At 40.1% G+C, this 13271-nt stretch overlaps 1 protein-coding gene across 5 annotated transcripts in view; it reads left to right on the top strand.

Moving 5' to 3' along the window:
* NEBL (nebulette) overlaps positions 1–13271 on the top strand; it is a 402240-nt gene that overhangs the window by 315843 nt on the left and 73126 nt on the right. For 2 of the 5 annotated variants that reach the window (XM_074984851.1, XM_074984854.1), the window contains exons 13-18: positions 5718–5828; positions 5969–6079; positions 9387–9497; positions 10093–10203; positions 11890–12000; positions 12602–12706. The exons of 1 other annotated variant lie outside the window; for it this stretch is intronic. In XM_074984851.1, the coding sequence (XP_074840952.1) occupies positions 5718–5828; positions 5969–6079; positions 9387–9497; positions 10093–10203; positions 11890–12000; positions 12602–12706 (660 nt within the window). The remainder of the gene's footprint in view (positions 1–5717; positions 5829–5968; positions 6080–9386; positions 9498–10092; positions 10204–11889; positions 12001–12601; positions 12707–13271) is intronic. 2 more of the 5 variants (XM_074984852.1, XM_074984853.1) reach the window with 2 other exon arrangements.

Here is a 13271-nt window from a genome sequence, read left to right as displayed (position 1 = left end):
CTCCAGTTTTAATTATGCATTTGGGCATCAAGAACTTTGTATAACTGGCATTTTAATATTACGTAAATCAAAAATAGTTGTTCACTCTTTCATCTGTGTTGGAAGTAAGTAAAGAAAATGAAAATGCATAATATAACTCTGCCCAGTAAATGAGATGGTCTGCTCCACGTGTTCCTTGTGAGAAGTAACCCATCGTTTTGTTACAACAGCTGTTGTTTTAGTATTTGTCTGACTTTCTTTGTGTGCCATTCCTGAAAGATGAATATGATATAGTGAATTAAATCTTCATTCTTAAGTAGGAGATTTCTTCTGATATGTTGTAGAAATAAGGGTTTAGGATAAATTTCTGCGTGGCTGCCATAACATTTTTTCACTGCTGAAAATCCCTTACCAATAGTCCCTTCCCTTACATTAGACAACTTTGTATTCATATCAGGAAGAGTATTAATTTGGATAAATTCTGCATATTGGACATTAATTTGACCAGGTGCAGCAGTATCAGGATTTGTAATGTCATTTATATAAAACGTGAATATTTAGAAATAAAAATGTCACACCTGTCCAATATAATCTATATAAATCTGGAGTATAACATGAAAGAGTTTAGATCTTCCATCTTAAGAAGTAAAATTTCTGCCCTGCTTATTTAGCAAAATGGATAATGCCAAGTTTCTTTAAAAACACCAACAACAGCTACCCATTTTTACCCTTTTACTTTTTGAAGGGCTCCTGCTCTGATTTTTTTAAAAATAACTGAGTAAGTGTACCCCAGTTTTTCTATGGGAAAAGATACAGTCCTAGTTACCTACAACGTTTCTTAAGAAATCTTGGTCTAAGATTGTATGGTATAGTTAGCTAACATTCCTTTACAATTCATCCTATGGTAAAATTATTTCCTCCCAACAGGTCAAATGCTTCCAGAGCCTGGTTCAAAACAGTTTGCTGTATAGCACCAGTTTGTGCATTGAAGACATTTCCGTACTTCTTATGGTAGCTTATTCCCCAAGGAAATGTCAGTTTACATTTTTCCCTAATGGAGTGCATTAAATGATGACCTCTCTTTCACCGCTTTAACTCACCCTTTACCACCTGAGAAATAATCCTGTGTTTGTCAAAGAGAAGAAGAATTGGAACATTAAATCAACATTTATGCATGAGTTTAGACAGTTGAGTTCCCGATAACGTTATCTCCATATTATCAAAATTCTGTTCATATAAACATACAAGTAAAAACCAGAGAATCCTAATTATTAACATTTATTTGTGATAATGTGCTTTCACAATATATTGCTCAGTTGTTGTATGTAAATTCTTACTGTTCTTGAAAGAAACATCATGGTTTTGGCAAGTAAGGGAAATCAGTTACTTCATTTCTTAAATAGGCAGTAAATTCTTCATTCATTTCAGAATACTTTGTTTCTTGAAAAGGCAATAAAACAATGTGTCTGCTCAGTTACATCTGTTCTGTTGGTGTCTCCTTGTGGTGAGCACTCAGAGAGATTACATCTATTATTATAATGAGACCCCCTTTCTTTAGAATCACAACTTCTTTGAGAGAGAGAGAGAGAGAATTTAATTACTCCCCATATTAATGGGGAGATCTTCGTGATTATGGTGGATGATCCTGATAATTTACTGATGTTAAAAGGAAGCTTCTTTAATAATGGTTATATCCTCTTTTGTTTTCCTTAAATAAATGACTTATAAAAGAACAAAGCATTTTGCTAAATTCTGTAAAATTCAGTAAATAAAGGAAAGCTTGAATTCATTTACTCAAGAAGCCAACTGAAAAATATTTGCTTAAAATCTCAGCATGTTTTTTAGCTTACCTTTTTTAAAGGAAGTTCTGAGAGAGTAATTTAAAAAATCTTAACTTTGGATTAAAGCAACTCTCTGCTGTACCATCATCAGTTTACATTGCTCATCCAAGAGAACCAGCTGGCCATAGCAGGTTCCAATGTGCTTTTAATTTTGCGTAGGGCACTGGGATACTGTGATTATTAGTTGCTAAATTCTGATAGATACTATCTCAATACAATGTCTGAGGGAAACTGAATCACAGAATCACAGGGCTGGAAGGGACCTCCGGAGGTCATCTAGTCCAGCCCCCTGCTTCAAGCAGGATCAACCCCCACTAAGTCATCCCAGCCAGGACCTTGTCCAGCCAGGACTTAAAAACCTCAAGGGATGGAGAATCCACCACCTCTCTAGGCAACGCATTCCAATGCTTTACCACCCGCCTGGTGAAGTAGTTTTTCCTAATATCTAGCCTACATCCCTCCCTCTTTAACTTCAGACCATTACTCCTTGATCTGCCATCTGACACCACTGAGAACAGTTTCTCACCCTCCTTTTTAGAGCTCCATTTCAGGAAGTTGAAGGCTGCTATTAAATCACCTCTAAGTCTTCTCTTCTGTAAACTAAACAAGCCCAAATCCCTCAGCCTATCCTCATAGGTCTTGTGCTCCAGACCCTTAATCATTTTTGTTGCCCTTCGCTGAACCTGCTCCAGCAAATCCACATCCTTTTTCTACTGGGGGGCCCAAAACTGGACACAATATTCCAGATGTGGCCTCATCAGTGCCGAATAAAGAGGAATAACTACTCCTTTAGATCTGCTCAAAATGCTCCTCCTAATGCACCCTAGTATGCCGTTAGCCTTCTTGGCTATAAGGGCACACTGTTTACTCATATCCAGCCTTTCTTCCACCATAACCCCTAGGTCCCTTTCCATTGTACTGCTGCTGAGTCAGTTGGTCCCCAGCCTGTAACAATGCTTGGGATTCTTCTGCCCCAGGTGTAGGACTCTACACTTCTCCTTATTGAGCCGCATCAGATTTCTTTTGGCCCAGTCCTCCAATTTATCCGGGTCCCTTTTGATTCTCTCTCTACCCTCCAACAAATCTACCTCTCCCCCTAGTTTTGTGTCATCCGCAAACTTGCTGAGGGTGTGATCCAGTCCCTCATCCAGGCCATTAATAAAGATGTTGAATAACACTGGCCCCAGAATGAAGCCTTGCGGCACTCTGCTTGAAACAGACTGCTGTAGGGTGCGAGAAGACATTGTAACGGTGAAGAGTGCAGTCCAACCCCTCTGTGAATCCTCAGGAGAATTCCAAATAGACCAGTCTGTGCAAAGTGAAAAGCTGCAAAATAACTGCCATGGGAACTACTGCAGAACAAGGCGTACTTGCCAAGACTTCAAGGCTACGCTGGCAGTAGGCCACAAGAGATAGTGATAAGGAATGCATAGGCAATTTTAGGCAATCTTATGTTAATGAGTTCAGCTTTATCAGCTAGTGTTAGGAGGCCTGTTACAGACCCTCTCCCTGAGTGAAGCTCTGACGCATCAGGTTTTCCCCCACTGGTGACTGTGGCGCCTCCGGGGCTCCCGTCGCGGGTGTCACGCGCTTTCAATAAGCCAAATATAGCACTTGCCTTCTGGGTGCAGCCTCATTTCTGGGGAACCTGAGCCTGGTTGGCTACAACCGCCATCCAGATATTGAGCCATTGACCACTACCTGTTGGGTCCGACCATCAAGCCAGCTTTCTATCCATCTTATAGTCCAAGAATCCAATCCATATTTCCTTAACTTATGGACAAGAATGTTGTGGGAGACCATATCAAAAGCCTCGCTGAAGTCAAGGTATATCACATCCACTGACTTCCCCATGTCCGCAGAGCTTGTTACCTCATCATAGAAGCTAATCAGATATGTGAGGCAGGACTTGCCCCTGGTGAATCCATGTTGTCTACTTTTGATCACTTTCCCCTCTTCCAAGTGCTCCAAAACGGATTCTTTGAGGATTCCCTCCATTATTTTCCCAGGGATTGAGGTAAGGCTGACAGGTCTATAGTTCCCTGGATTGTCCTTCTTTCCTTTTTTAAAGATGGGCACTACGTTTTCCTTCTTCCAGTCATCTGGTATCTCCCCTGATCTCCAAGAGTCTTCAAGGATAATGGCCAAAGGTTCGGCAATGACCTCTGCCAATTCCCTCAGTGCCCTGGGGTGCATTAAATCCAGACCCATGGACTTGTGCACATCTAGTTTTTCTAGATAGCTCAGAACTTGTTCCTTCCCCACATATGGCTGCCCTCCACCTTTCCATACTGCATCGTCTAGGACCGTCATGTGGAAGTTGACTTTGTCCGTGAAGACAGTTTCCATTCCTTACTATGCAGTGGGATGGTTTATGCCTGTGCTTTCAGTAAGACTTCTTTAAAATACTGCCAGTTCTCTTCAACTCTTTTCCCCTTCATCTTCGTTTCCCAAGGGATCCTGCTTATTTGTTCTCTCAGGGAGTCAAAGTCTGCTCTTCTGAAATCAAGGGTCTGTATATTACTGCTCACCATTCTTTCTTTTGTCCGGATCATGAAATCTACAATCTCATGGTCACTGCAGCCCAGGTTCCCTCCCACTTCTATTTCTTCTATTAGTTCTTTCCTGTTTGTGAGCAGCAGGTCAATTTGTGCACGAGCCCTGGTCGGTTCCTTCAGCACTTGTACCAAGAAGTTATCCCCAGCATTCTCCAATAACTTCCTGGATCGTAACAGAGAGGAAGCCGTGCTAGAAGTGGGTCTGTCCCACGAAAGCTCACCTAATAAACTATTTTGCTAGTGTTTAAAGTGCTACCTGACTGCTTCCTGGATTGTCTGTGTGCTGATGTATTGGTCTCCCAACAAATGTCCGGATAATTAAAGTCTCCCATGAGAACCAGGGCCTGTGATTTGGAAGCTTCACTTAGCTGCCTGAAGAAAGCCTCATCTATCTCATCTCCCTGATCTGGCGGTCTATAATAGACACCAACTACAACATCACCTCTGTTACTTCCACCTCTGCGCTTAACCGAAAGGTACTCAACTGGATTTTCTCCTTCCTCATACTGGAGCTCTGAGCAATCATACTGCTCCCTCACATAGAGCGCAACTCCTCCTCCTTTTCTCCCCTGTCTGCCCTTCCTAAACAATTTATAACCTTCCATGACCATGCTCCAGTTATGCGAATTGTCCCACCAGGTCTCCGTTATTCCATCCACCTCATACTTGTGTGACTGTGCCAGGGCCTCTAATTCTTCCTATTTGTTCCCCAGGCTTCTGGCATTAGTGTACAAGCATCTTAGAGAAGGGGCCGATTGCCCCACTTTCTCCTCTTCACCCAGGAAACCCACTTGATTGTTCCCTCCTCCTTCCCCACTTACCTCAGTTAGAGTTAGAAGTTAGAGGACGGGAGTATTGCAGAGTATAATTTATCAGATAGACGGGTTACTAGCTTTTACTATAGTTATTTAGGGCATCTAGCCTTAATTGTGATGCCATTAGTAGAAGAGGGGTGAAAATGTAACTTACCAGCCACCCACCTATAAGACCTGCCATCCACAGGAACGTCCACAAAGCAAAAGTTATTGTAATAAGTATGTATGAAGATCCACATTTCAAGGCTCCTGAACAGATGATGCAGTACTTGGTAGGGGGTGAAATGTTTTTCAGGAGCACAGCAGAAAACTATAAGGCTAAATTAAAAATCTTTTCATTTTGGGTGAATCACACCTTTTGATTTAATAATTTCCAATTCTGTTTTAACTATGATAAATGTACTTCAGCTAATACATATTTCATAGAGAATTTCAAAGAAACCCTTCAAATACTTATTAAGAGAATATCTTTTTAAGATCTTGCACATAATTTACAGTGGAGATTTACTTTTTTTAATCCTTAGAAAGAGTATAGAAAAGATTTGGAAGAAGGGATGAAAGGAAAAGGACTGACAGTGTTTGAAGATACACCGGATTTGATTAGAGTGAAAAATGCCGCCCAAATACTAAATGAGGTATGTTTTGCTAGAGAATATTGTTAATATATTGGAAACTTCAGTGTTTACAGTGCAACTTTTGCAAAATATGCTAAGTTTTAGCATAATTAAATGGAAATACTGCATGCTATGAAGTTCATGCAACCTATATTTTGCAGAAAGAATATAGAAAAGATCTGGAAAATGAAATAAAGGGAAAAGGAATGACACTAATTCCAGATATTCCTGACATTCGGAGAGCAAAAAGAGCATCTGAAATTGTTAGTGAGGTCAGTGGAGGAAGTATTTTAAAATATTGTTTTTAATCAGTTTATTGGTTGGTTCAGTTAGTGCAAACAATTAAAAGGCATTCTGCTGTCCTCATGAGTGAAAAGAAACCTTATTATGGTTTAATGGCTTTTAAAGAAATATTTGCTGAAGATTTTTTTTAATATAGTATATTAATTTTTTTGGGAATGGATATTGGTGCACATTGGCAAATATCTTGCAACTTACATTTATATGAATCATTAAATTAAATATATATTTGTGAAAGCTACTTCCCAAATGCAGAGCTGATGCCAAAAGACTATTCTTGCTTGGATCTTGAGTCAGCAATTTATTCTGTACTTACAATGTGTGCACAGAACATGGTTTGTGATCTGGGCCTTGGTGCTTACAGTGCTGGCCCAAGTTCACATGGCAGTTCATCATCTTCATCATCATCAACAACCATGTGCTCAGTGCCTGTTGGTGTCTGATACCTCGCTCATTATTTCCTTCCATCTTTTCCTGTCCATTGTGGAATGGTTTAGTTTCTGTAGACTAGCTCTGCACCCATCTGCTATATCATCTACCCATTCACTGTGGTGTCTGCCTCTCCTATTCGAACTGTCCATTATGGCAAATACCAGGGTCTTCATTTTTCATCTGTTGTTCATTCTGAAAATATGACCAAATAGCTGTAACTTGCATTGTATAACCTTCTGCAGTAGTTCTTTTTCAGCTATATCTTTGTTGGTAACCTTCTGCATCCATCCTGTTCTCAGGATCTTTCTATAACAACTCCTCTCCAATGCTAATTTTCTTCTCTTTGAACCTTTCGTTATCACCTATGTCTGACATCTGTAGAACATGGTGCTGAATACACGCGTTTTCAAGACGCTCAGCTTCATTCCTATGCTGATTGCTTTGCTTTTCCAGATCTTATCAATCGCCTTCAAACATGCTCTGGCTTTTGGTATTCTAGTCACTATGTCTTTCTTACATTCTAGATCATACATTATATTATTCCCCAGATATGTGAACATCTCTGCATTCTCTAGTTCAATCCCATCTCCACTGATCTTCCTTCTGATTTTCTGATCTCCAAATGCCATTGTTTTTGTTCTGTCTATGTTCATAATCAGTCTGTACCGCTTCTCTTCCTCCTTTAGCACCTGCACCGTTTTTTGATAGCTTCTCCTCACCTTCCTCAATGATAACTATACCATCCGTGAACCTCAACTTGTTAATTTTTATCCGATGCAGATATCCCTTCTGCCTCTTCCTTGATCTTGTTCATTGCTTTCTCTAGATGTGTGGTGAGGATACTCAGCAATATCAGATCTCCTTGTCTCGTTCCTCTACTCGTTCTAAACCAGCTTCCCAACTCTCCGCACATTCTCACCACTGCCTCTGCCTTGTCATTGATGTCCATCAACAACAGTATCAGTCTGCATGGCAAATCCTGGGCTTAACACAAGATCACGTAAACTTAAATCCACTTGAAGCCCTGCTTCTCTTGATGGCCTTTTGGGAAATGGAACGTCTATTGTGACTGGAGTGGCTGTTGGTGCTTAAGTCCAGACTTGCTTGCTTCAAGTTAATACACATAACACCCTGTGCTATCTTTCTCTCTGTCTTTTAAAAAGGAGAAGCCAGAAAGAAACATCTAAACAGGAGAGGAAAAGCAATCTGACCATTGTTCACAGGTCATATTGTCCTTTGTGGAAAAAAAATGTGGAACGGGGAGTGGAGTATGTTACCATTACGCTGATCAATTTCTTCTTCTGAAAAAGAGATCAAGGAGCAAAACCTTTGTAGCCCAGGCTCTTGGTGCCCTACACGGTAATAGAAGGGTCCTTTTTAATAAAGAGAAGGTACACTCAGTTTTCGTTGAGCCATATAACACCAAAAGAGAGAGATGGCAGTAAAGTAAACAACAACAGGTGACAGCATAACTTCTATGCTTCTTTTATTAAAGAGTAAAACTAAAATTAATATACACAGTGCTTTATTTTCATTCTATTTGATGATGGATGAGAGAAGTGTATTCTTTGGGTGTGATGAAGATATATAGTCATTGCCATTCATGATGCCCAGATATTTATAATTTATGGAACTGAAAAACCAAAGACCATTTATAAGTACAGATTGAAGCTCTCTAGTCTGCACGCTTGATATCTGAATGATGCTGGACAAGGGAATTTGTTCGACCTTGTTAGGTCAATATTGCCTAACAGCATTACTAACATTTCCACTGCTTACTGGACTCTTGAAAGACATTTGGGGTAAATTACAGCTAAATAAGAGCATAGAATACTAAGAGCCAGAACTGATGGCTGTAAACAAATTTTATGGGACCACAGGAATGTTGACCACACCCCTATTGGCTATGTCTACACTACATTCCCCTTTCAGAGGAGGAATGCAAATGAGGGAGAATGAAAATGCAAATGAAGCGCTGATTTACAAATCTTACACTTCATTTGCATAATCTTGCGCAATCACATTTCCGGAAGAGACTTTCCCAAAAGCAAAAACAGCTGTGTAGATGGGGTTCCTTTGAAGCCCTCCCCCATTTTCAAAAGAACTCTTTTTCGTATTTAGTTTCAGGAAGAAGGGTTATTTCGAAAATGGGGGTTTTTTTTTTAGGAACCCCTTCTACACGGCTTTTTGGGTTTTCAGAAAAGCCTCTTCCAGAAATGTGATCAGGTGAGATTATGCAAATAAACTACAAGATTTGTAAATCAGCGCTTCATTTGCATTTTTGATTTCCCTCATTTGCTTTCCTCCTCCGAGAGGGGGATGTAGTGTAGACACGCCCAGTAAGTGGATATCCAGTTAACTAAGATCATGCCAGACCACAGATGTTGCTGGTCAAGAGAGAACCAGATTAGAGAGGTTCAATCTGTATTGCCATTTGGCTAATGTGTGTGGTTCAGCAGAGACTTTAAGTTACGACTTTCTTGGTACAAGAGCTCACTGAAAACACCTCAGCATTTCATTAGCTTTGTACTATAGACCTTTCATAGCTAAAATGTAGTCTTAAAGGCAGATTTATTCGTGTGTTGGGCAGACAGCACACACAGCTTTTTACGTTACATTACACACAGTTTTTAAATTTGGTTCTAACGATAGTCACCGCTACTTATATGGCCTGATTTCAGGACATATTTTTGTGGTGTTCGTTTTGAACATGGAGTGGTAGCTCCCAAAGCTTTGCAACTGCAGTTTGGTTTCCTGTTCATTCAAGGCTTAAGGTTGAGTCTAAAGAAATGAAGATTTAGTTTGAAAATCTGGCCCATAACTGTATTTGAAACTGTGTCTTCACAGAAGGAATACAAGAAAGATTTGGAGACTGAAATTAAAGGCAAGGGTATGCAAGTGGGCACAGATACTCCTCAAATACAACAGGCCATGAAAGCTTCTGAAATAGTAAGCCAGGTTAGTACAATATTTGGTGAAACTTTTTAATTCAACAATAAGCTACCTTGATTAAGAATTCTGTGTTGTGACAGATCAGTACAATAGTACATTAAACATGTTAGATTTCACAAAATTCATGGTGATGTGCTTGTTAGAGTTTGGTATTGCACATTCCAACTCCTGGGGAAAGATAATATCATCTGCATCATGTTGAGGAGCTGCAGCTGCTACCTTGACTAGCTTCTGGGCCTTAAAATAGGGTGCTGCTTGTTTGTGTAGGACTAGATGACAAAATGATGCAGAAATAGGAAAAAGGCTTAAGGCCCTGCAGCCGTGATCTTGAAAGATGAGAGGAAGTGATTCATATCTATGTATACCTCCAATCAGGACTGTGCAAATGGAAGAAAGATTGAAATAAAAGGCTGCATGAAACTTTAGATAACTGTATTCTTAAATGAAAGTTTTTCTAAGCTGGTAACAAGTCGAGTGTAGATATACTGTAGGAAGATACCACAGACCTAATTTTATTAATATAAAAGCCATTTAGTGTTATAAGGATGGTATTCAATGGAAGCACACAGATGAAAGTAGGATCTAATCTTATTCTTCACAGAGAGAATATAAGAAAGACCTAGAGACTGATATTAAAGGGAAGGGGATGCGAGTGGGTGCAGATACACCTGAGATACAGCGAGTCAAGAAAGCATCTAAAATTGCAAGCCAGGTGAGTACAGAATGAATTGTGTATTATGTTGAGTAAAATATAATAATACTTTTAAATATATTCTCAGAAGGGTAGCCATGTTTGTCTGTAGCTTCGCAAATAGCAAGCAGACCTGTGGCATTGTAGAAACTAACAAATTCATTAGGTTATGAGCTTTCACAGGTGAAACCCCCTTAAATATATATTGCTTTAGCATCCTTTTGGTTAGGATGGAGTCTGCTCTGCAGGCATCTCTGGCCAAGAGAGGGCATGCACAGGAATGTAGTAAGGCAAGGTCCTTCCACCACGGGGTACCTGTTCCAAGCTGCACACACCAGGAGAATACAGTAAATATGAGAAAGGGAAATATTTATTTACAGAGGGATGCAAGGAATAAAGGAGGTGGAAATACAGGGGAAGAGTAAACCAGCGTTGCATTCAACACAAGGCCACCACAGACCCAGTGGTACTATAACATGAAAGGGCAGGCATTAAGCAATGTGTCTGCACATAGAGTTCAGGGCTACATCTACACTACAGAGATTTTCAAAAGAAGCCATTCCAGAAGATCTCTTCTGAAAGAACGTCTTTCAAAAGAGTGTGTCCACACACAGAAAAGTAGATCAAAAGAGTAATCTGCTCCTTCGTAAGAGAGTCCATACAGCCGCAGGGCCAGGGATTGAAAAATCAGGTGCCATGAGGACTGCTCTTTTAAAAGAAGGGCACTGAGGAGCATCTACACATATTTTCTTTTGAAGGAAGGTTTCAGAAGAAGGTGTTCTTCCTGAAATGGGAGTGGAACAGCGCTTTCAAAAGGAGCACTGCATTCTTTCAATTTACTTTCGAAAGAACAGTTTTTGTGCATAGACTCTCCACGGGGTCTTTTGAAAGAGCCCCCTTCTTTTGAAGAATCTTTCAAAAGAACTTGCTAGTGGAGACTCAGCCCAGAAGTCCTGGACTAAGGTCCCGTCCAGTGGTGAGTCTTGTATGCTCCTGGTCATTGGTGCCAGTAAACTTTCTCCAAGCAACCCTTCTAATTCCCTCTTCTGCCACTCTCTGCAAAGCTACACAAGAATGACAACCTCTCCTCTTAACTAGCTAACAGCCTCCCTTCTTATTGCCAATGCAAAGTCACAAACCACAGTACTCACAGCGTGACATAGCCCTGGGCAGCAATGGTGCTGACTCCAACTCTGGTTTGCCTTTCTTGGGCGACTCGTCTCTGGCAGTGCTCCTCCTGGCTCCTGCCTGGGGTGTTCCCAGGCTTTGCTTTCTGTCTCTCCCAGGCTTCAGGCTGGTTCTTGGCTCCTTCTCTCCATGAGGGCCTGCTTGCTGCATCTCTTCCATCTGGAGCTCCAGAGACACATTGTCACTCTTCCCTTTCTCTTAACCCCTTCCATGTCCGCTCTCCCCAAACTTTCTTACTTCTGGAACACTCAGCATTTCCCCCCTCAGGAAAAAATGTAGAGTCCATGTTCTGTAAACCCAGAAACGGTTTGGTGTATATATAATGTTGAAAATTGACTGAATTAAGCATAACTTGCAAAACAACTAGATTGCACAGAGTTACAGCCCGTTGTTTAGAATCCAGTGAGAGTTACAAGAATAGATTGGAAGACGGAACACAACTTACAGGAGCTACAGAACCTACTGAAAAGGTTAATTCTGAGATCTACAATAATCTTATTGAAGTTATGACTTTTGTAGAAAGAATACAAGAAAGATCTGGAGACTGAAATTAAAGGGAAAGGCATGCAGGTGGGCACAGATACACCTGATATACGACGGGCCAAAAGAGCTTCTCAAATTGCAAGCCAGGTGGGTACAGAATGAAGGTTAATTAAGTGTTTTCATGGCTCTTAGCGGTGTGCTGAAGGCACACATTACTCAGTGTATTATCACATTGCCTCTTTCTAACTAGAGGAATCCATACATATATTAAATATACTCACATGTCGAACTAAAATTCCAGGGCCTGATTTTCATTTGCACTAAGGGCTTGTCTACACTTAAAACACTGTGGCTGCACTGCTGTAGTGTTTATGTGAACACCCTACCTACTCCAATGCAAGGGTTTATCCCATCAATGTAGGTACTCCACCTCTCCAAGAGGTGTTAGCTAGTTCAATAAGAAAATTCTGCCTACAGCTGTCTACAAGTACGTTGGGTCTCTTTTATTGTGTCATGAGGAGTGGATTTTTAATACCCCATGATGATATAGCTATAACAGCCTATTTCTCTAGAGTAGAGTAACTTAAGGCCTGTTAGACCACTCTTGCAGTGTAAAGGGCCCTTTAAATGGGACTGAATTGTTTACAGCCATTTTAACATTATTTTACATTGCCAGAGTTAATACACATTTTGGATGTTCTAGACAAAAGCAAAGATGATATGCTTATAATAAAATGCTATTTTTTAGAAAACGTACAAAGATGAAGCAGGGAGAATGCTCTGTAACTACTCTACCATCCCAGATACACCAGAAATTGAGAGAATTAAGAATACTCAGAAAAACATCAGTTCAGTGAGTAGCAGCAGTTCTGTTTTCAAAAGTGATTTTTCACACTTCACTTATGGAATGAGCTCTCTTATGTCTTAACGTAAAATGGGAATATTCAAGTAACTGTCCTTCACCCATTTGGATAGCTTTGCAATGGTAAAGTCAATACCACTATTTCTTTTAGAAAGAATACCTGTTTTTGCTAGACTTGCCTCTAATATTCAGAATTACCCCAGAAAGAGTCAATTGTTCCTAATGGAATAATTTTTTTATCCACTTCTGAGGCTAGCTTTATTAAAAACTGTATAAAAGTTAGTGGAAATCTGGAGAAGCATCACTGTAAGTTTAAGTTTTATCATATAACTGTGGTCTAAAACTAGAATAAATCCTGTTACAAAATGCATTTGACTTAAAATATTAGTTCAATGATTTTATGATACATTGGACAAGAGATGGGTTTTTACTTCAGGCTAGCTCCAATTTTTAGCTAACCTCTAAAAAATCATAATGGTTCAGATTCCTAACATTTCCTACTTTGTTGTGTATGTGTTCAGTCCTCTTCTCTTGTGTATGTTCACTGGTTCTGCTG

This window comes from Carettochelys insculpta, chromosome 2, assembly GCF_033958435.1.
Source record: "Carettochelys insculpta isolate YL-2023 chromosome 2, ASM3395843v1, whole genome shotgun sequence".
NCBI classification, from domain to species: domain Eukaryota; kingdom Metazoa; phylum Chordata; order Testudines; family Carettochelyidae; genus Carettochelys; species Carettochelys insculpta.
The sequence above is the reverse complement of the archived record's forward strand: the minus strand, read 5'-3'. Positions and strand labels throughout refer to the sequence as shown.